Here is a 22531-nt window from a genome sequence, read left to right on the forward strand (position 1 = left end):
TTTTGTTGAAACTCACTTTATTAAAAAAAAAACTGTCATGAACAATAAATTACAATCATTTTCCCCTTTTATAAATTCTTCATAAAATATATTTGACAATTTTAAAAGAAAATTTCAAAAGTTGCTTTCATTTTTGAAGTGCTGATGACTTATTTTTTGACCATTTTGTCATGCTGGTGAGTTATTTTGTAGCTGCTACAATAGTTTGATTGATAACGATTTACAATTTAAAACAACAACAACAAAGAGAAAAAACAGACCAGCAGAAAGAACTATTCTGTGTGCTATTTATCGGACACTTAACACTTACTTCATCATCTTGACAAAGTATCCCTTAGCACCAAAAATCTACAGGAACCCCGTCATTCTAAGTGACAACTAGTGCAAAATAACTTTCTAGGAACTAACTGTACAACCCATATATTAACTGGCCACAGCTGCCTATAAGCTTATTTGAAATATTTGGTCTTTTTCTTCAATTAAGACAAATTTCATAAAACACTATAAACCATAGCAAGAGACTATGAGGAATAATTGTTTATTGAGTACCTATTATGAGCAAGGCACTGTGCACAGTCTTGCTTCCATTCCTCCTCTACCAAATACCCAGGAATTTCCAAATTTTGCTAATCATCTTTTATTTCTTACTCCTGGCTGGAAAAGGCCTGCGGCTAAATGCCATTTTTTAATTGTCATTTTATCAAATGACCTGTAGTGCTGAGCACACAGTAGGTACTTAATAAATACCTCTGACTGAAAGAAAAATGAAGAATTTACTATCATTTTGCTTGATATCATAGGCTATTTTAGACTACAAGGACTTGAGAAAATTCAGGAAATTTCCTGATCACCTCATACCCTTACCCCCAATGAAAGAAAGAATTTTACTTCACAGGTATTATAAAATTTTTCAAAATAAATAAACTATGTTAAATGATGCAGGACTAAAAACCATGTACTTAGGAAACCATGGCTCCAAGCACATAGATATTTGAAGAGCGGGCATACTGTTACCTATGAATATCTGCTGAAGTGCCCCATTATTGACATTATAATGACGCTTTTTCTTTCCCACAGTAACACAATTCCTTTAGACAGATCTGTGTTAAACTAATTTGGTGATCCAGAGGGTCAATTATTATGAGGTTCAAGTGTATTTCCACCTCTCATTTCTAAAAGAATTCTTATATTAGTTTTAAAGTGATAGTAAAGGTATAAGATTTTTCATTTTAAGAGGCTTTATTTCAATAAAACCTTTCAGTCCAAATTCTAAACTTCCAGATCATATAGTCCAGAAATTTTACATACTATAATTTTTTCTATTGTCCTCTGAACACATTTTAAATGGGGAAAAATTATGATAGCAATATTCCAAAAGTTGTGGAAGTTCAAAAAAGCTGAGATTATGCAAACTATCAATAATTTCCATATGTTAATACTATTTTGTTTGACTTTTGACCAAAGATTCTAGTGCTTTATAAAGATTAACCTAGATACACCATAAAGTCTATTTAACCTTAAAGGCTAATGTTTTGTTTTAGGAAAGCATTCTTTCCTTAAACTATCTGCTTTTACAGGAAAACAAATTGGAGACAACCATATAAACTTAAACTAACTTCCAGAGCAATAATGGTCTATTGGTTTTTGACAGAGACCAAACAAAGTGATTGTATAAAATCAATAACTCTTCTAACTTGAAAAGTAGTTGTTGCCACAGTATTTTGCCCATTTGCCACACTGTGTAGGTATCACGTCCCACTTTAGAAAAAGGTGTCAGCATTTAAGACAACCATATCACTACCATTACTTTCTCAAATTAGACAAGAGAAAACAGCATCAGTGCCAAAATGAAAGGAACTCCAGTGATTCAACAAGAGACCACATCAGGGCAGGCAATGCGAGGGTAGAGCTCACTTGGTTTCAACTTTATGCTGAGGCTTAGACAAAGTCTTGAAACCAAAAATTAATATATCAAGTATTATAGTTCATATATAGCAACGTTTTCAGAAACAGAAGAATCCTGTGTTCAGATTTATATCAAATTATAAAGTTCGAGTGCAGACATGTCCCAATGCAGTGGTTTAATTGGTTAAATAAATGCTCGGTTACCTAAACAAGGTCTGACTGAATCACCAATGTCCTTGTCAACCTGCTACCATATGATTGTGTGACTAATTCAACTCTTGCAGCTACAGGGAGGGCACTGGAGAGCGCAAACATACTTAAGCAGCTTTGGATCACTTAATTTCATTTATGTTTAATCAGATAATTTTAGACCCTCCAAAATGATGCCTTTTAAAAAAGCTGTATAATATTACAAAAATAGAAAAAAACTTAATATGATTTCATTAGCGGGAGGGACAGGGTAGGAAGATGAGGGAAGGTTCCTTTATTTTTCATCACTGCTTTCACCAGCAAATCTCAAAAACCCAAACCTACATCAAATAATTTAAACAGAAGTGGCATTTTCTTCATATGGAATGCAAAATGCACACATTCACATACTTACATATACATAAATATATACATATATGTTTCCTTTACAAAGTTTCAAAGGTTGCATTACCAGCATGCAAACCTCTTCTTCCGTGGAAATTCCTAATACTGATGAGGAATGTCTAAAATACTTAGAGACATATTTCCAGAAAACTGGACTCTCTTCTTTTCTTGGCTCTTAGAGAATTTTCCTGCCAAACTTCTACCAATAATCATTTAAAGAAAATTTACACCCACATTGGTAATATACATTTAAAACATACTAATAAAATGGCCAGCTTGGATTTAAGAAAAATGAAAAAAAAAAAAAAAACAAACACCCCACAAAATCTAAACCCTTAGAAGGTGGAGTTTAGCTTTTTATATTCTTTTTCAGCCACATAATGTTGCATCACTGTGAAAACAGAAGCAGCATATCATCCAAGATATTTGCAAATAATATGTGTCACGTTTCCCAGCTGCTATCTTTAAATGCAATTTGTACTAATCTGAGTTCTAGTTCAAAAGCATCTGGTCGATCCTGAGGGTTTGCAGCCAGCATTTCCTTAATCAGTTGTTTCATTCGCCCATTCATAGACTTTTTCTTCACGGGAATGAGAAGTTCCATTTTGGGATTTTCCAGAAGTGCTTCCCCAACAGGCACAATCTCAGTTCCTTGTTTTACATAACTCCCCAGTAGTTCCTTCTTTGTTTCTGTGTCTATGAATGTGATTCTTTCCAGCATTGCCCAGATGATAATCCCAAGAGCAAAGATATCAGCTTTTGCTGTGTAATGTCCTTCCCACACTTCAGGAGCCATGTAGAAATCTGTTCCACATGCCGTGGAAAGAAAACACTTGTTTACACTGACAGGTTCTTCTGGGTTCTGTCCAGAGGCTGAACAGACTTTACTTAGACCAAAATCAGCCACTTTCAGTGTGGGTTCCAAGTCACTGGTATCCAACCTGCTTTGAGAAATCAGGATGTTATCAGGCTTAAGATCTCGGTGGATGATCTGGTTTTTATGCAAGAAGGCCAGGGCACTACTCAGCTGAAGCATAAAGCTGGTGTTAGTTTTACGATTGGGTTTTCTGGACAACAGATACTCATTCATATCTCCTCCGTCACAAAAATCCATCACAAACCACAAATAATAGGCGCTTCTGGGATCAAAGGCAATTTCTCCTTTTAATGAAGTCTCTACAAGCTACAAGAAAGAAAAAAACAGATTACAATCATCTGACAGGTTATACAATTCAGTTATAGAAAAAGAATAACTGATTCAAAGGTTAAATCAGTCTCCAGTTTTAAGTAGAAACTCCTTGCATATTTTATTTGGTAAGTGCTTTCCTATGTGCATTTTATTTTAAACTTCAGTTTAAAATATTTCAAACTGGGCCAGGTGCGATGGCTCACACCTATAATCCTAGCACTCTGGGAGGCTGAGGCAGGAAGATAGCTTGAGCTCAGGAGTTCAAGACTAGCCTGAGCAAGAGTGAGACCCCATCTCTACTACAAATAGAGAAAATTAGCCGGGCGTGGTGGTATGTGCCTGTAGTCCCAGCTACTCAGGAGGCTGAGGCAGGAGGATCGCTTGAGCCCAGGAGTTTGAGGTTGCTGTGAACCAGGCTGATGGCACTCTAGCCTGGGCAACAGAGTCAGACTATGTCTCCAAAAAAAAAAAAAAATCAAACTGTCTCTTTGTCCCTAATGAATATACACCAAACCTCCAAGCCAAGAGGTAAATATTTTAAAAGCATGATTTTGAAGTATCTAACTGGCCATAGATTTTCTGCATGTGTCAATGGAGCTGAACTCTACCAACCTAGCTCATAGCTTCATGAAAAGACCAAAGTTTCAGCAGACAGACCTAGGAGATTGCCAGCGAAGGTATAAACTTCAATTAGGAAATTCTACTCAATGAAAGTGCCTGAAATACACTTCTTGTTCATTGCACATACACTATCTAAATAACCTGTGAAATCGAGAGAAAAATGATCAAGGAACAACTAGTTGTTGCAGAAATAAAGTATTCTCATAGTCATTGTTAAAATAAAGACTAACATCATTACTTCATAAACATCTACAGGCAGAATGCAAATATGTTGGCTATATATCACTGGATGGCTTTTTAAAACCAATTTATAAAAATCAAATTTGCATTTTATGTAAAAATTAAAGTCTGAATTTGTATGTTTCTTTGATACAAGCTTAAAACCTACAATAAATCACTGTTTTGTTATTATTATCTAATTATAACTCTATTACCTGAAATTCAATAATATTATTTGACACAAACTACTGCTCTAAAATATAGGTATATAGTGCTGTAAAAGCATTTGTTGTATGATGTCCTTTTCAGACCTATTGTTGAATAGAAAAAAGCTTAAGAGTTGTTGAAGAGTCAGTGAAATGCTAATTTTACATTTAAATCTACTGGTACTTCCTCTTGTCACATTGGTGGGCAGAAGCAAAGAACATCCCTCCATGCCATCTCCCTACATGACAGAGAATAGTAATTGCAATGGTCTGCAGATGTCTCTTTTGCCTATTTTTTGTTGAATGTGGATATGCAGTGAAACAGAGAAAACGGAAGAATAGAAAGGTACAGATCACATAATTATTTACTGAGTGCACAGTTACTAAACATGCTTTTCTTCAGTCTTTACTCTCAAAAGCAAACTTTCTAAATAGCTTTGAGCAATACAGAGTCCCAGCATTCAAAGAATGGTTTAGAGTAAGGCCAGATAGTAAATATTTAAGCTTGACAAGCCACATAAGTTCTCTGTCCCATATTCTTCTTCCTTTATTTTACAATTTGTAAAAAATATAAAAATTATTTTTAGCATCCAGGCCATGGGCCTCTGGTTGAGAGCTACAGTAGTGCAGTGCCCAATCTGCTTATTTTCACATGTGGAGGATGTTACCATTGGTTCTCTTGCCTAAAAGTCCTTCAACAGCCTCCCTGTTCTCTTAGGATATAGTCCACGCTCTTTAACACGGGCGATGGGACCTTGTGTGCTCTGTCCTGACTCCTGCTGACCCTTCTAGCCTCATCTAAAACAATTCTCCCTGTATACTATAATCTTATTACCTATTCCTTCAATTCTTAAAACACTTCATGCTTTTTTTGCTTCACGACCTTTGTATGTATAGGTCTTTCTGCCTGGGAAGTTTTTCCCACACACTTGTCTAGCTAACTCCTCGTTACCGTACAAGTTTTAAACAATTCATAATTCTTGAACCCGAGGATTATGTCAGGTTCCCTATTATATGCTCCTATGCCATCATGTGCTTCTCATTCATGACACTTATCACAAGTATACAGACTGGCCACTAGGATCCTATGTATGAGACTGTAACCTGTTAAGTGTTTGTTTTACATTTTCTTGTAAGTGAAGTTTATAGCTACCGGGAACTGATTTAATGATGCCAACTGAGAACAAGGAAGAAGATATCTGGAATAACAGAAAAATTAAAATTTGTATAGAGAATGGAGAAGACCATGCATAGGGACTCTGGTCATACTACAGATTTGTCTTACTAGATGTAAATATTGATTGTCTTTACTAGATGTAAATTTAGAGAAGGCACTTGCTCAATGTATTGATGAATTCCTGGTCAACTAAATAAATCCACAGAAAAGACAATTTTAATAGATACCTATTACTGAGTACTTCCTATGTGCCAAGTATTATTTCTGTATCGTCTCTAATTTTAACAACTCCTGTGGAAGGTAGAAACTATTACTCTTATTTTACAAATGAAGAAACAGATGTTGGGAAAAGTTATTTATCCAAGGTCACTGAGCTAGCAAAAAGTGCCACAAGTCAGACACGGGCTTTCAGCTTTAGAAGATGAAAGCGATTTACTAAACAAAAAGATGCTTTAGCTATAAAAATTATTCAATCAAGTCTGGTACTACTTTACATCTTAAAACTTTAAAAGACTAGCTAATGCCTAGTTGCTGGATCTAGACTCAGCACTAAGTCATATGTTTAAATGTCTTTGCTTTTTTAGTCCAAATGAGATTATGAATCTTAGTCTCTAAAACTCAATGCAAAGTTCAGCAAAATTCTATCCACTTTTAAGAGAGAATGTGTCTTCAGCTACTCCAGAAATGGGGGAGGGGGAGAAAAAATATGGTAAGAATGTTTCCATTTTTTTTTTTTTAAGACAAGGTCTCACTCTGTCACCTAAGTTGGAGTGCAGTGGAATGACCACAGCTCATTATAACCTTGAACTCCTGGGCTCAAGTGATCCTCCTGCCTCAGCCTCCCAAGTAGCTGGTACTATAGGCAGGTGCCACCATGCCCGGCTTATGTTCTTTTTGTCGTGTATAGATGGGGGTCTTGCTATTTTGCCCAGGCTGGTCTTTTTTTTTTTTTTTTCTTTTGAGACAGAGTCTCACTTTGTTGCCTGGGCTAGAGTGCCGTGGCATCAGCCTAGCTCACAGCAACCTCAAACTCCTGGGCTCAAGCAATCCTTCTGCCTCAGCCTCCCGAGTAGCTGGGACTACAGGCATGTGCCACCAAGCCCAGCTAATTTTTTCTATATATTTTTAGTTGTTCAGCTAATTTCTTTCTATTTTTAGTAGAGACAGGGTCTCACTCTTGCTCAGGCTGGTCTGGAACTCCTGCGATCAAATGATCCACCCGCCTCGGCCTCCCAGAGTGCTAGGATTACAGGTGTGAGCCACTGCGCCCAGCCACCCAGGATGGTCTTAAACTCCTGGTCTCAAATGATCCACCTGCCTCCCAAAGTGCTAGGATTCCAGGTGTGAACCACTGCACCTGGCCCCAATATTTTCTATCAGTGCAAGTTACATAATGAGCACTGTTAGAAAAGTCAACAAAAATCAATAGAGGTTAAATAGTTGTGTTCTATTTTTCACTGTCCAAAGACAGAAAACTTCAGGGCAGAGTGCTAAGCTGCAATATAAATTAAGTTCTCAAGATTGATATTTGTTCATCATACAATGAAACTTGCAAGTTTCTGATTACACAAATTAATGTGTTTGTTTTCTTGGTTATTCCTAGTCCAAAACCTTTGTTGTTTTAAAAAGAGACTTTTTTTTTTTTTTTTTGAGACAGAGTCTTACTCTGTTGCCCGGGCTAGAGTGCCGTGGCGTCAGCCTAGCTCACAGCAACCTCAAACTCCTGGGCTCAAGCAATCCTCCTGCCTCAGCCTCCCAAGTAGCTGGGACTACAGGCATGTGCCACCATGCCTGGCTAATTTTTTCTATATATATTTTTAGTTGTCCATATAATTTCTTTCTATTTTTAGTAGAGACAGGGTCTCGCTCTTGCTCAGGCTGCTCTTGAACTCCTGAGTTCAAACGATCCACCGGCCTCGGCCTCCCAAAGTGCTAGGATTACAGGCATGAGCCACCGTGCCCGGCCTAAAAGAGACTTTTAAATGGTAAAAGTCTGATGGTAAATTCTTAACTTAGACACACTCAAGGAAAGTTGTTTCCTTTTCCAAGAATGACTAGCCTGAAGAAATTTTGCCCTGGCTTCTAACAAGCTATGTCTTAAGTATCTTTTCTATTCAGTAAATATAGAGCTACTAGAGATTTCAATTTATGGCAGAAGCCAAGCTAAAAAAAAAAAAAAGAAACCCAAAACATTTCCATTTTCCTATATTAATGCTTTCCCTAAGTCTAGAAAAGAGTAACCTGGGAGTTAAGAGAACATAAGCTTTAGCCGCCAGATAGTTTTAGGTTCAGGTCCCAAGTCTACCACTTACTAGCTCCGTGACTTTGGATAAATTCACTATCTAGTCTAAGCCTCAGTTTCTTCATCCATAATGAAGATAATAATAGCACTTTCCTCATAGTATTGTTTTGAACAGCTGCCTCTAAGGCACTCAGCACAGAGTATGGAACCAGGTAGGAACTCAGATGTTAGCTATTAACACTGTTAATAACATACAGGTGCTAAACCACATACTTCATGAAAATTAACTGGCGTTGCATGGTGAAGAAACCACATACCCCTCTAATAAACCAGTGATTTATAAAAGAGATGTCAAATTACCTATGGGTGTTGCTACTCGTTGTGGAGTTTTTTCTTTTCTTCTGTCTTCAGTTCCAAAAAAATTGATTTCAAAGAAGTGAACTTTTTAGACTCTAGTCTCAAGCACTTCTCTAGCTCTTATCTTGCCCCATTCCTATGCAGACTGGCAAATACCAATGCGTAACAGGTGGCTTATATTATTTTTAGGTATGTGCATCACAGGTTTAAATAAAACCTGTTTTAAAGCAAACGTCTCAATTCTTGGCAGACCCTTATCTACTCCTAACTACAAAACACCTGCATTTAAGGAAGAGTAGCGTCTGACGCTTTCATTCCTCTTCTTGTTGACCAATGCTATGTTCAAGTCATTTTTATTTCCCATTCAACAACACATACCTGTAAATAAAGGGAAGAATTAGAGCCGTGGGACATCTTTTGCACCATCCCATCTTTTTGTAGGATGCATTCCTCCAAGTGAATCACATTTGGATGTTGGCTCTTGATACTGCTTAGTGCCCAGAACTCACGAAGGGCTAGTTCAACATTTTCAGGTGCGTGGCATCGAATTTTCTTCACTGCCACCCGTGCAGAGGTCTTTCTGATGACTGCTTCATACACAACACCGTAACTACCTCGGCCTACCTCCCGTATTAGATCGTACTTTGGCTGGCTACTCACCATCTTCAAGGTCGAGGTTTCTGGAAAAACCAACAAAGTGCTCTGTTGAAATTAAGCATATCTACTTGCTTGTATTTCCTCTTACATATGATTTAGTTGTCTGTCTCACTATCTGCAGTGAAGGATATTTGCAAATCTAATTTTAATAATAATAAAGCTAACACTTATGTAGTACTTACCATGTATCAAGAACTGTTTTAGGCACTTTATAATATTAAATTTATTTAATCCTCACAAAAATCTTATGAGGTAGGTACTACTATGGTCATTTTATATATGAAGAAACTAAAGCATGGAGAGGTTGAGTAAAATGCCCAAGGTCAAACAGCTAGTTATTGGTGGACCTGAGATTTGAAACCAGGCCATCTGGCTCAGATGTCCACAATTTTAAGCACTACACTATACTGCTTCTTAGATGAACTGATTGAAAACATCACTGTTAAAAATAAGCTAAAAAAATTCAGCATTCTTACTTACTGATCATGAAAAAAAAAATAAGGAAGCAAAACCCCAGCTTCTCCTTAAGGCTGACTTACAGACAAAAGGTGATAAAACAGTAAAAACAAAAAAACCTCTCACAGTTAGAAATACCAACACCTGGCTTATGCTTAGGGACTGAAAGTAAACCACTTATAGAACTGAAAATGTTTAGCTGTTATTTAAAAGTAAATGGCCATACTACATATGTTCATATTTTAATTTTGTTTCTTACTGCTTGCAAAATAAATGAAAACAAAGTTTGTGAAGAATGTTACTTTAAAAATAAAGCTACTTAAAATACAGCTCCCTTTTTCTTGTTATTTAACGACAGCTATTCAGTTCTAGGTCATTTTTGCCAAAAAAAAAAAAAAAACCATCGTATACATCAAGGGGCTCTCTGACAGAGATCTTTGGAAATCAGCTTGATAAGTCCTTTGAAGGAGCAAATTGATAATTCACTGAAGGAGCAAAGGCCCTAGGAAGAAATGCTTATGTGTTGAATGGAGAAAGTCTAAAGAGTAGCTCCTTACTCCCCAAAGAATTTCAAGATTCTAACGTGCTTCAGGAACAAATTCTCATTTGTAGATTGTCACCATGGGCAAGAAAAGTAACTTGAGATTGTATAATATTTATATTTTCCAGCTAGGGAAACCAAAAATGCTCAAACCCTACAGTCTGAGAAATTGGGAACAGCTACTTTAAGTGGGAGGACGAAAAGGGAAGACCTCTTGAGCTCAGGAAGTCGAGACTAGCCCGAGCAAGAGGTAGACCCCATCTCTACAAAAAATATAAAAATTAGCTGGACGTTGTGGCGCGGGCCTGTAGTCCCAGCTACTCGGGAGGCTGAGGCAGGAGGATCACTTGAGCCCAGGAGTTTGAGGTTGCTGTGAGCTAGGCTGACGCCACGGTACTCTAGCCTGGGCAGCAGAGGGAGACCCTTCCTCTAAATATGAAAGAAAGAAAGAAAATTTTAAAAATGACCATTTCAAAGATTGCTTTTAGTCCCACTTCCTCTAATTGAACACCTACCCCTCAAATTCCTACTGTATTTCCCAGTGTCTGTCATAGAACCCTCTGCCTCAACTACACAGCATTCTTTCTGCTCTGCTCTGTGTGGATCGCCAGTTACTCGTTTCCTTGAAGCAGTCCCATATCCTCTCCAGTTTGGTATTATCCCCAAAGGAAAGAGCACCTTCCTGTATAAGGAGGAGGGAAGGTGTTTATGGGATCCTGGATTAAATGATGCATCAAGTGCGAACCTAAGGGGCTTACGACGGCATTCCCGGGCCCTCATGCCTGCCGTGCTAAGCCGGCGCTCCGACCCCGGCCACACACCTGCTGGTGCCCAGGAAGGGCCAGTCCCGGCCAGAGGTGTTGCCCGACGCGGCGGCTCAGGCCGCGCTCATTGGCCAAGTATCAGGCCCTCCCCCTCCTCGGCCAGGATCAGATGAAACCCTGAGGGGATCATCCCCAGGCCCTTCACCCCGAGGAGCCAATCCTGCAGCTGCCTCAACTGCTCGGGCCTGGGGGCTGAGGGCCGAGGCTTGGGGAGGTGGCCCTGGTGTGAGAGGAGGCCGCAGCTGGGGCCGGTGGCCTGAGGGGCGCGGGGCCTTCCCCGGGATGACTCCGCTGACAGGTCTGTGACAGGCCTCCTGGGGAAGGAAGCACATGCTGGACCGCTGGCTCTGCAGCAGGGCCTCTCTGCCACGCCGAAGGGCCAGATTTACCTCAGGGTAGCCGCCGCTTCTTCTCCCTCTCACGGACTCTGCAGGCCGCCATTATCGGGCAGCTCGCGCCTCCGCCGCCGCGGCCTCCAGTCAGAGGCCGGCGCGCGCCCCCGTGGTGCGCGCGGACACACCCCCTTACGCCGGGCGGCCCCGCCCCCCTCCGGCTTTCCGTAGCGCGAGCGCGACGTGGAGCGCCGCCCAGTGGGCGCGCGCCCGGCACTCCGCTCGCCTCCTCCACTCTCACGTGGCTTTGCCGAGCGCGGAGTCGCGGGAGGTGTGCGCGCTCCAGAGCGCACCACCGGAGCCGCTCCCCGCAGGGATGGCGGGGCCTGGGAGCTCGGAGGCCATTCTACGTCCGGGCTCGGTCGCTCTCCAGCTGCAGGAGGCGCGCAGGGCCTGCGGCCCAGGGAATTGTCTGCAGCGGCAGGTCCGTGCCTGGAGCTGCGCGCGCCCGGCTGCGGCTTTCCCTCCCTGTCCCGCCCCCCTTCCACTCTACCGAGCAGCGGGCTGGTGTGCGGGGGTCGCTGGGGTGGAACGCTTGGTGCATCTTCTTCCGCGCGGGCCTCGGGTGCCTGTGGGACGCGGAGCTCGTTGGTCGGCCCGCGGGGAGGCGCGGCCCGAGCAGGGAGGCCTGGCGTCCGCCCCGCCTGGAGGGAGGCTGCACCTTTTGTCCAAGTCACTGAGCCATGTTTGCGGGCGGTGCAGTAGCCGAGGCGGCGGCGGCGCGGGGCTGGGTGCGATCATCTGGGAAGATGCCGTCCCCTGTCCCGCCGGCGCGGTGGTATCTCCCCTTAAAGAAGCCGGCGCCTCATTGTTCCCCCGCTGCAGCCGCGGGGAGTCGGGGGCCCCCTGCCCGGCGCGGAGAGGGAGGGGCGGCGACGTCCGCACCTGGCTGCGGCGGCCGCTACGCCACGCCGGCGGGCGCGCGGGAAGAGGCCACGGGTCCGAGCCGGACGGGGCCGCGATCGACGGCGATCTAGCAGTTTTCTCGGGGCGGGATAGTCAGTCGCAGCCGCAGCCGCCACCGCCGGGGTCGTTGGGCTGTCAGTCAGATCCCGGCTCGCAGTGGGCCGGCCTGCCAGCCAGCCCCAGGCTAACAATCACTCAGAGACCCGAACCCATCGGTCATCCAGTTAGTTACACAGATCAGTAGGCATCCTCTAGAAACGTACATGTCTTCTTCCCCCATTTCTTCTGCACCTACTATTTGTCAGTAAGGTAGTTATTCCTCCTCCCTGCGCTCTATAGGGCATGATGTACACAGAATCTCTGTCACTGCGCTCAAGATCAACACATTTTATTTTCTGTCGTCTATTTATGAACCTTCCCCCAAGAGTCTGGGACTAGATTAGGTCTTTATGTAAATAAATGATCTCTCTTGTTCCTAACCAAACCCCTCAAGGGAAAGCTTTATTACCACTCCAGTTTTACAGGTGAAAAAACACCTCTACCTCATTTGACTGAAAGGTTTCTGTTTTGGGATGCATCCGCCTTGAATACCCACTCCCCTGGTGTAACACCCCCCCCCCAAACAAAAACCTCAAAACTGCTCTGTAATCTGTTCAGACTTTTGTCCTGAGTGCCACCCATGTATCAGACTTAAGCTGTATTCTGGGAATACTGACGGCAGCCAAGACTGATTTCCCGCCTTCAAAAGTAGAGGGAAAATATGGAAGGCTCTGTGTAGACAGCTAGCTGTCTGTGTGGGTTAGGGATCAGAATCAGGGGAGGGATAACTCTTTGGTCAGATTAGCCTTTTCCTTTTGTTTGTCTCAGTCATTAAATATCATAGGAGCCCCCCGCCCCTTGAGCTGGCTGCAGAACTGAGATTTGAAATCCATCTCCCTGACCCCCAAGATAGGCTGACTCTAAATTCTGTAAGGTGGATTTAGGTCTTGTGAGGCCTGAAGTTAAACAATTTGAAGTGTCCTTTTTAGGAAAAAGACTGCAAAATGGCCCTGTGAACACATTGCTGGAACACTGGAAAGGGTTCTTGTTAAGTGAGGGACAAGCTTAAGCATAACTAGTTTCAAGGTAAATCTGCCCTGCTTATTACATTGTTCATTATTTGTTTGCCCACAGACCTACAAGACTGAGAGTTCTTGGGGACAGGAACCTTGTCTGTGATTCATCTCTGTAACCTCCTAGTCTGATATGGTATCAAAATAAACCTGAGAGTAGCATTCTCAGACATTGCTGGTGGGAAGGCAAAATGATGTAACTGTTATCAAAGAAATTTGGCAATACATAGCCACATTACTTATGTATTTACCCTTTGACCCGGTAACCCTAGCTCAAATCATAGACTTCTAAGAATCTATCCTAGTGACATGTGGGCAAAAATACAAAAAACTATGCACAAGGCTGTTCATTATGGCATTAATGAGTAACAAAAGATTGGAAACTGCTTACATGTCTAATAATAAAAATTGGTTGAATAAATTATATATCATAATACAGGGTGAAATACTATGTAGCCATAAAAAATATGTGGAAGATTTCTTATATGTGCTAATAAACATATACTAATATGGAGTGATCTCTGTATATATTAAGTGAAATAAGCAAGGTGCATACTATTGTTTATAGTATGCTATCTTCTGTGTGAGTAATGGGGAGATATAAATACACATTATTACTTATATTTACAAGATAAACAATGGAATAATAAACCTCAAACTGCTAAAAATGATTGCTTTTGTGGGATGGAGAGGATAGGGGTGGAAACGAGACTTCTGTGAATGCACCTTGTTGTATAGTTACTATTTTGATAAAAGTAAATGTTTTGCGTATTTATAAGACAAAGTTCAATAAAAAGAAAAAAGCATTCTGTAAAAATTAAGGGAAGCAAATGAACCATCTATGTCAGATTGGTGGCATAACCACACGGAAAATCATTTCAAGTGGCTTTCTATGTGTTTTGACTGTATTTCTCTAATGGGGTGTAGACTAAGGACAACTAAAACTGCATAGAAATACAACTGTATTAGTCTTATTGTTCATAGTAATATTGATGTTGCTATTTTGAAAATATGACATTGTAATAAGATAAAGCAAATAAGTAATTTTACTAATGGCATTAGGAACCCAGATTTTTCAGTGTCTGAGAAAGTGTTACATGTATAAAAGGATAAATTTAGATCTGAATTAGATGCGTGAAGTATATATTTTTCTTGTAAAAATGTATCTTCTATGTCTGCTGAAAACGCCTAGAAGCAATGACCAACTCAGTGGTATGAACACCCCTAGTGCACAGATTTGTTCTCTAAATACCATTTTCCAGTGTTTTTTTTTTTTTTGAGACAGAGTGTTGCTCTGTTGCCAGGGCTAGAGTGAGTGCCGTGGCGTCAGCCTAGCTCACAGCAACCTCAAACTCCTGGGCTTAAGCGATCCTACTGCCTCAGCCTCCCCAGTAGCTGGGACTACAGGCATGTGCCACCATGCCCAGCTAATTTTTTCTATATATTTTTAGTTGGCCAGATAATTTCTTTCTATTTTTAGTAGAGACCAGGTCTCACTGTTGCTGAGGCTGGTCCCGAACTCTTGACCTCAAGCTATCCTCCCGCCTGGGCTTCCTAGAGTGCTAGGATTTCAGGGGTGAGCCACCACACCCTTTCCAGTGTATTTTATTTTATTTCAATTTATTTATTTTGAGACAGGGTCTTACTCTGTTGCCCCAGCTGGAGTGCAGTGGCATTATCATAGTTCACTGTGGCCTCAAATTCCTGGGCTCAAGCAATTCTGCCCCAGCCTCCAGAGTAGTAGAGACTATAGGCATGCACCACTACACATGGCTAATTTTTCTGGTTTTTGTAGTCAGAGTCTCATTACGTTGCTCAGGCTGGTCTCAAACTCCTGGCCCCAAGCAATCCTCCTGCCTCCGCCTACCAAAGTGCTAGGATTACAGGTGTGAGCCACCTCACCCAGCCCATTTTCCAGTTTTAAAAAAAAGTAAAAATAAAACAAAATCAAGGCTCCTTCGATAAACAGCTGATTCCAGATCTGGAGGAGGAAAGGTGAGTTTCGGTCATCTTGTGCCTGGGAGCCAGGAAGCTATCAAAGACTATCAGGATCATGTAAAAATGACCGAGGAACCAATCCAAAGGGGCCCTGAAGGCCAAAGATAGAACAATTTGAGCACTGAGAGAGAGAAAAATAATTACTTCAGTAGATTATAACACATAAAATATGTAAAAATCTATTAATTCATAATTCTACTTAAGATAAACAATATATTTGTTACCATTGGTGCTTTATAGACAGTCAGCTAATCACTTTGAACATTGATAAATAAAGGCAAATAATCAAGTATTTTTCTGCTCTTTCCTTTATGTGTTGTATTCCAGGTAACCAAATAGTAGATTTTAAAAAGTTTTTTTTTGTTTTTTTTTTTCTGTCATCCAGGTTCGAGTGCAGTAGTAAGTTCATAGCTCACTGCAGCCTCAAACTCCTGGACTCAAGGTATGAGCCACTGCATGACCAAAAAGTTATTTTTATAGAAGAATTCCATCTATTAAATGCAGAGGAAATGATGGGATTAGAAAAGCATGATTTTGCAAACCCTAATGAAATGATGAGATTGTGAAATGATGCTAAAACAATTGAGTGGAAAGTTGTTAGGTAACTTTATAATGGCAACCTTAGGCCTGCAGTCCCCAACCCCTGGGCTGCATACCTGTCCTCAGCCTGTTAGGAACCAGGCTTGAGCCCCACTCCACCACCCTTCCATGGAAAAATTGTCTTCCATGAAACTGGTCCCTGGTGCCAAAAAGGTTGGGGACTGCTGCGAGGCTAACACTGCCTGAAACCACTGACCAATCTTAAAATTGCTAAAAGGATAATACAGTACTCCATGAAATATTCTTGCCAAAAAAAAAAAAAAGAAAGAAAGAAGAAAGAGAGTCTAAGCCTAATCAAGCCTAGATCTAATAATTAGCTGTTTACTAGAAATATGGGGGATAGACAATGACCACAATCAGCCAAACTCAGAATGTGGGACATTCTACAGGACGAGTGTTGGTTTCTACAAAAAATTCATGGCATGAAAGTAAAAATGGAAGGTAGGATGTTCAAGCATAAGCCTCGAGAGATTTACCAAATGCAGTAACTTCCTTGGGACGCTGATTCAAGTGAGTCAACTCTCAAAGACATCTTTGGTACCATCAGGGAAATTTGAATATGAACTGATAGATTCAATTAAGGAATTACTGTTCTTTTTTGTTGGGTGTGACAATGACATAGTGCTTGTGAAAATAAAAGTCTTTTTCAGTTGGTACAGCACACTGATGTATTATGGATGAAATGAAATGAGGTCTGGGATATGTTTTAAAATTTTCCACAAACAGCACAACGAACAAAAAGAGAGCGGAAGATTGGCAAAATGTTAACGGTTGTTGAAACCTAGTGCTGGGTACGTGAGGTTCATTATACCATCCCACTTTTGTGAATTTTCCAATTTTTCCCCAATAAAAAGTTAGACAATCATGCTCCAAAAAAAAACCGAATGTTTTGAACAGGTGGGAACTTGGCTATAGCAAGTCTGCCCCCTTGTGGCAGATTCCATTAGTGCGGCTGTGGCCCCCGCCTAATTAAAGCGGGTCTGAATTCCCAGACCTATCAAAAGTTGCGTCCTTTTATCTCAGAAGAACCCCGTGAAGTGGATATAACATCAGCATACCATTTTACAGCTGAAGAAACTGAGACTCAAAGAGACTCAGTAACTTAAGTTCCTAATAAGTCACTGGTGGAGCCAAGACTCCAGGAGGGTTTGGACTCCAGGTCCCAAGCCCCATAAATCACTGTGATTCTGGACTTTACTTTTCCTATCTGAACAGAGGTCACATGGAAAAAGACAAATGAGGATGCCCCTAATTAGAATGGATTCCCAGGAAGCAGACGATCAGGGAGCAATTACACCTATAAGCTGTAGATATGTAAGTATAAAGGGGTAATGCAAATGAATAGTAGGTAATGTTTGTATTGCCTTCTGTGTCAGACACCGTGCAAACTGCCATTTATACATGATCTCATTTAATCTGCACAGTTACCCTGTGAAGCAGATACTATTATTACTCCCTTTTTACAACGGAGGAAGCAGAGGTTCCAAGAGGTAAGAGGACTTGTCCAAAGTCACACAGCTAGAAACTGTCAGAACTGGCACTTGAACCCAAGTCAGACTATAATGCCTATGTGTGGGGTTTTTTTTAAGACTTTATTTTTAGAGCAGTTTTAGGTTTACAGCAAAGCTGAGTGGAAATTACAGAGTTCCCGTACACACCCTGTCCCCAGGGCATGCCTCTTAGTCCCTCTTCCCACCAGATTTCAGACCCCTAAATTTCTCCTATATAGAAATTCTAGGTACATCATTGATGCTTTGTTAGAGACCTCATACCCTCAGAGCCAGCCACAAGGTGTTACCACAATGCTGCAATGAGATCATTAAGGACAACCGATTAGGCCTACCAGTGAGTGCTTAGGGGCATAGGTCCTAACTGCCACAGCAAGAAGAATTCCCATAGTGACCTCTCCCCTGTCTGTAGGGGGAGGCTGGTGGCAGTTCTGGCACTAACATGCTATGTGAACTTGAGCAAGTCTCCTCTCTGCTCTGGGCCTCAGTCTCCCCATCTGCACCATGAGGGCATCCGAGCAGCTCCTCTCTAAGGATCCTTCCAAATATGACACTGTGATTCTTCAATCCTACTATGCTTGTACCAAGAAGGTTGAAATGTTTATTTCTGATCCAGCCCCCCAGACGAGTGATGTAAGAGCCCCAGAAGGTCGTGTGCCAGGTAGAACTTTAGCTGTTTTGTCTTTGGATCAGTCCCAGTTGTCTCCTAAGTGAGGACTGAGAACAGCTGGAGCAGCTGGTAAGTAAGACCCAGGCCCACATCTCTGCCCCTGGGTCTGAGAGCTGCCGGGGATATCCCCATCTGAAAACCGTGCTGGGTGAGGGGTTGAGGGCCGCAAGGAAAGGTCCCAAGGGCATCTCAAACTGAAGATTCACCCAACTCCTCAGCAGGTTCTGAGATGGTAAAGCCTGGGCTTCCTCTGACCCTTCTGCCCTCTTCTGCAGGCTTCACATTGCAAGGGCAGAAACTCAACTCCAACTGACTGAAAGAAATGATTGGTACACGTGCCTGAGAAGCGTGGAGATGGGAGGGCTAGCTTCGGGAAAGAGATTTGATTCGGCAACTCACATACCACCAAAGACTCAGTTTCCTCTGTTCTGCCTCTCACGATGGTAACTTTGTTTTAAGTCTGTCTCCCTTTGTGGGCCCAGGTGGCCACTTGTGCTCCTGGGGATTCAGCCTCACAAGTTCACATCCCACAGGAATGAGAGAGTCAGCTTCTCCATTCCTCAAACAGTCCTGGAACTGAGTCTTGTTGGACCTGACTGGCTGGGGGCCAGGGTTGTGGGCCCCTCCTTGGCCAAGCTACAGTGAGCTGCGATGATGCCACTGCACAGAGTGGCAACAGAGTAAGACCCTGTTTCAAAATAAATAAATTAAAATAAAATAAAATACACTGGAAAGGCTGGGTGCGGTGGCTCACACCTATAATCCTAGCACTCTGGAAGCCTGAGGCAGGAGGATAGCTTGAGGTCAGGAGTTCGAGATCAGCCTGAACAAGAGTGAGACCTCCGTCTCTACTAAAAATAGAAAGAAATTAGCCAGGCGAGGTGGCGGTGCATACCTGTAGTGCCAGTTACTCAGGAGGCTGAGGCAGGAGTATCCTTTGAGCCCAGAAGTTTGAGGTTGCTGTGAGCTAGACTGACCCCACGGCACTCTAGCTTGGGCAACAGAGTGAGACTCTGTCTCAAAAAAACAACAACAACAACAACAAAAAAAAAAACGCTGGAAAATGGTATTTAGAGAACAAATCCGTGCACTAGGGATGTTTACACCACTGAGTTGGTCATTACTTCTAGGCCTTTCCAGCAGAGATAGAAAATACATTTTTTAAAAGAAAAATATATACTTCATGCATCTAATTCAGATCTAAATTTATCCTTTTATACATGTAACACTTTCTCAGACACTGAAAAATCTGGGTTCCTAATGCCATTAGTATAATTATTTGCTTTAATCTTATTACAATGTCATACTTTCAAAATAGCAATAGCAATATTACTATGAACAATAAGACTAGTACAATTGTATTTCTACACAGTTTTACTTGTCCTTTGTCTACACCCCATTAGAGAAATACAGTCAAAACACATAGAAAGCCACTTGAAATGATTTTCCGTGTGGTTATGCCACCAATCTGACATACAATGGTTCATTTGCTTCCATTAATTTTTATACAGTGCTTTTTTCTTTCATTGAACTTTGTCTTATAAATATGCAAAACATTTACTTTTATCAAAATCACAGCAACCCTATGAAGTTGGTATTTATTTCCATTTTACAGATGGGGAAACTGAAGCACGGAGTGAGGTTAAGGAAACTGCCCAAGGAAGCACAGCATTAAGTGGCAGACCTGGGACGGTGCCCAGCAGCAGTGTGGCTCCAGGGGCTGCAGGCTTAACTGCTGTGCCACACCGCCCTCAGAAGTGAATGTCAAAAGCCTAAATTTGAGGCCTTTGTGACCTGAGGCCCTGGACAAAGAGGCCTCTCTGCTCTCTCCCTGCGGCTGACCCCGTTTCCTGGGGGACCCAAAACAGCCGAACTCTTCCAAGGCGTGAAGAGCCGAGCAAGGACGGAGAACCAGGACCCAGAGAGAAGAGGTGAGCAGGGCGGAGAGGCCCTGCCTGCTCCCTGCAGAGCTGTGTTTTCCTCGGGCAGGAACACATGTTCCCGTTACCGGAGTCCGAGGCCTGGGGAGGGCCCCTCTTCCAGGCTGGCCCTGTCCCTACCCCCTGGGGCTGTCAGGAGGCCTGGCACAGGCCCAGTCCTGCCGTCCATCCACCAGAAAGGCGGCTTCCTGGAAGCTCATCCCCTCCCTCTCCGCCCCATCCTAGGCCACTGTGTTCCTGGAAGTTAAAGACACCGGGCCACGGTGCTGACCGCGCCAGCCAGAGCAGGAGACCTTTCTTTGGCTCTCACCACCCACAGGAGAGGAGAACATAAGGGCTCGGTGCTGCTGGCACATAGGACTTGAGTGTCACTCCGCTGCTCACTTGCTGTGTGGCCTGGGGCAAGTTACTTGACCTCTCATGAGCCTCAGTTTCCCCATTTATAAAATGGAGATACTAAAAGTACCTGAAGGGCTGGCTGTAGCATTAAATGCAACAATGTGGCTGACGCATTTGGAACCACGTCCTGGCCCCCTAATGCACTCAAAACAGGGTAGCTGTGGCTGCTATTATTATCCTGCCATCCTCATTCTCTTTAGGGGCACTGAGGGCTTGGAGAGATTTCTGAGCAGGCATGCGGATGTCCTGGCTGCTACTATAGGGAATGCTTTTCTTATCAGCACAGACGTCAGAGTCGAGTTATTAATACCCAACCAGCCCCTCCAGTTTTGGATTTAGCATTCCGAAGATGAGATGGAGAGGTGGGGAGAATGGGGCTGGGAACAGGTGGCCAGGGACGGGGAAGGAGCCGCTGGCCTCCCCCGCAGTGGGAGCAATCCTTCCCAGCCTCCGCAGGCGGCACTTGGCCCCTTCTCTGGCCAGACACCCTCCACCTGCAGTCTAGGTCTGGGAAGGTGTGAAATTCCTACATGAAGTCAAACGCCAGGCTGTCATCTCCTCAGTCCCCTATGGGCACAGCACTGTCCTTCCAGGGATCCGGTGCCCAAGAGAGCAGGGCCCTCCTGGGCCCCCAGAAGGACCAAATCCATGCATGGAATCGTGGACTCAATGTTAGAAGGGGCTCAGAGAGCCCCAACCTGGCTTAGTGGTTTGGACTCAGCCTCTGGACTCAGAACTGAGTGGCCAGAAAAATCTATATCCTTCAACAGCCTCAGCTTCCTCAGCTGTTACCTGGGAATAATAGTAATAAGTTTGAACCTTTCACATAATATCAACGTTTTCATTTGGCTGTTATACGAAGCACAGGGACCAGCATGCAGAAAGTGTCCAGCAATTAGTGTGTGTTGGTGGTCCAGCCTCTCATCTTACACACGACTTCCACTTTGTTCCTTCCCCAATGGGTGGTGGCAGACCTTAAGGAACAAAGATCTTCCAAGAATTTCCCTTTCCTCCTCCTGAGCTCACAATTATACCAAACAATGCTGTTTTGGTTTTTTATATTGATTTTTAAAAAATTAAGTCTTTAATTTTTAGAGCAGCAAAATTGAGAGGAAGGTACAGAAATAGACCGTATACCCCTGGCCCCCACGCATGCACAGCCTCCTCTGTTACCAACGTCCCCCACCAGAGTGGTACCTTTGTTACACTGGATGAAGCTATGTGGACACATCATTATCACCCAGGCCTGTCGTTTACATTAGTGTTCACCCTTAGTGTTGTACATTCTTGTTGGACAAATGTATAGTGACTTGTATCCACCATTATAGTATCATACAAAGTACATTCACTGCCCTAAAAATCATCCTCAGTGCTATGCCTGTTCATCCCTTCCTCCCTGGGACCCCTGGCAACCACTAATTGTTTATTGTCTTTATAGTTTTGCCTTTTCTAGAATGTCATATAATTGGAATCCCACAGTATGTAGCCTTTTCAGTATTGGCTTTTTTCACTTAATAGTATGCATTTAAGTCTCCTCTATTTTTTTTATGGCTTGATAACTCATTTATTTTTAGTGCTGATTAATATTCCATTGTCTGGATGTACCACAGTTCATTTATCCATTCACCTGTTAAAGGACATCTTGGTTGCTTCCAAGTTTTGACAATGATGAATAAAGCTAATATAAACATCAACTCCTTTGGGTAAAAATACCAAAGAGTGTGATTGCTGGGCCAGGCGTGGTGGCCCACACCTGTAATCCTAGCACTCTGGGAGTCTGAGACAGGAGGATCTGAGCTCTCAGATCCTGGGAGTCTGAGCTCTCAGCAGTTTGAGACCAGCATGAGCAAGAGCAAGACCCCGTCTCTATGAAAAATAGAAAAATTAGCCAGGCGTGGTGGCGCACACCTGCAGTCCCAGCAACTGAGGAAGCTGAGGCAAGAGGATCGCTTGAGCCCAGGAGTTTGAAGTTGCTGTGAGCTAGGCTGATGCGACGGCATTCTAGCCAAAAAAATAAA

At 42.7% G+C, this 22531-nt stretch overlaps 1 protein-coding gene and 1 long non-coding RNA gene across 7 annotated transcripts in view; one reads left to right on the forward strand and one right to left on the reverse strand.

Moving 5' to 3' along the window:
- Positions 1-11889, reverse strand: PDIK1L (PDLIM1 interacting kinase 1 like). 3 transcript variants are annotated; one of them, XM_045545913.1, is made up of 3 exons: positions 11874-11889; positions 8889-9190; positions 1-3682 (listed from the first exon to the last, which is right to left on the reverse strand). In XM_045545913.1, exons 2-3 carry the CDS (start codon positions 9171-9173, stop codon positions 2942-2944), a joined length of 1026 nt encoding a protein of 341 aa, XP_045401869.1. In that variant the 5' UTR covers positions 9174-9190; positions 11874-11889; the 3' UTR covers positions 1-2941. The 3 variants fall into 3 exon arrangements, with proteins under 3 accessions (XP_045401869.1, XP_045401867.1, XP_045401868.1); XM_045545911.1 differs by lacking the exon at positions 11874-11889 and adding an exon at positions 11378-11516; XM_045545912.1 differs by lacking the exon at positions 11874-11889 and having other exon boundaries at positions 9171-9186.
- LOC123634376 overlaps positions 11643-22531 on the forward strand; it is a 21295-nt gene continuing 10406 nt past the window's right edge. The window contains exons 1-8 of one of the 4 annotated variants that reach the window (XR_006733896.1): positions 11643-11804; positions 15782-15838; positions 17212-17310; positions 17421-17486; positions 18121-18243; positions 18450-18617; positions 19790-20105; positions 20340-21970. This is a non-coding gene — a long non-coding RNA (uncharacterized LOC123634376). Of the gene's footprint in view, positions 11805-15781; positions 15839-17211; positions 17311-17420; positions 17487-18120; positions 18244-18449; positions 18855-19789; positions 21971-22531 lie in introns of those variants that run through there. The other 3 variants (XR_006733897.1, XR_006733895.1, XR_006733894.1) reach the window with 3 other exon arrangements.

This window comes from Lemur catta, chromosome 3 (assembly GCF_020740605.2).
Source record: "Lemur catta isolate mLemCat1 chromosome 3, mLemCat1.pri, whole genome shotgun sequence".
Classification (NCBI taxonomy): domain Eukaryota; kingdom Metazoa; phylum Chordata; class Mammalia; order Primates; family Lemuridae; genus Lemur; species Lemur catta.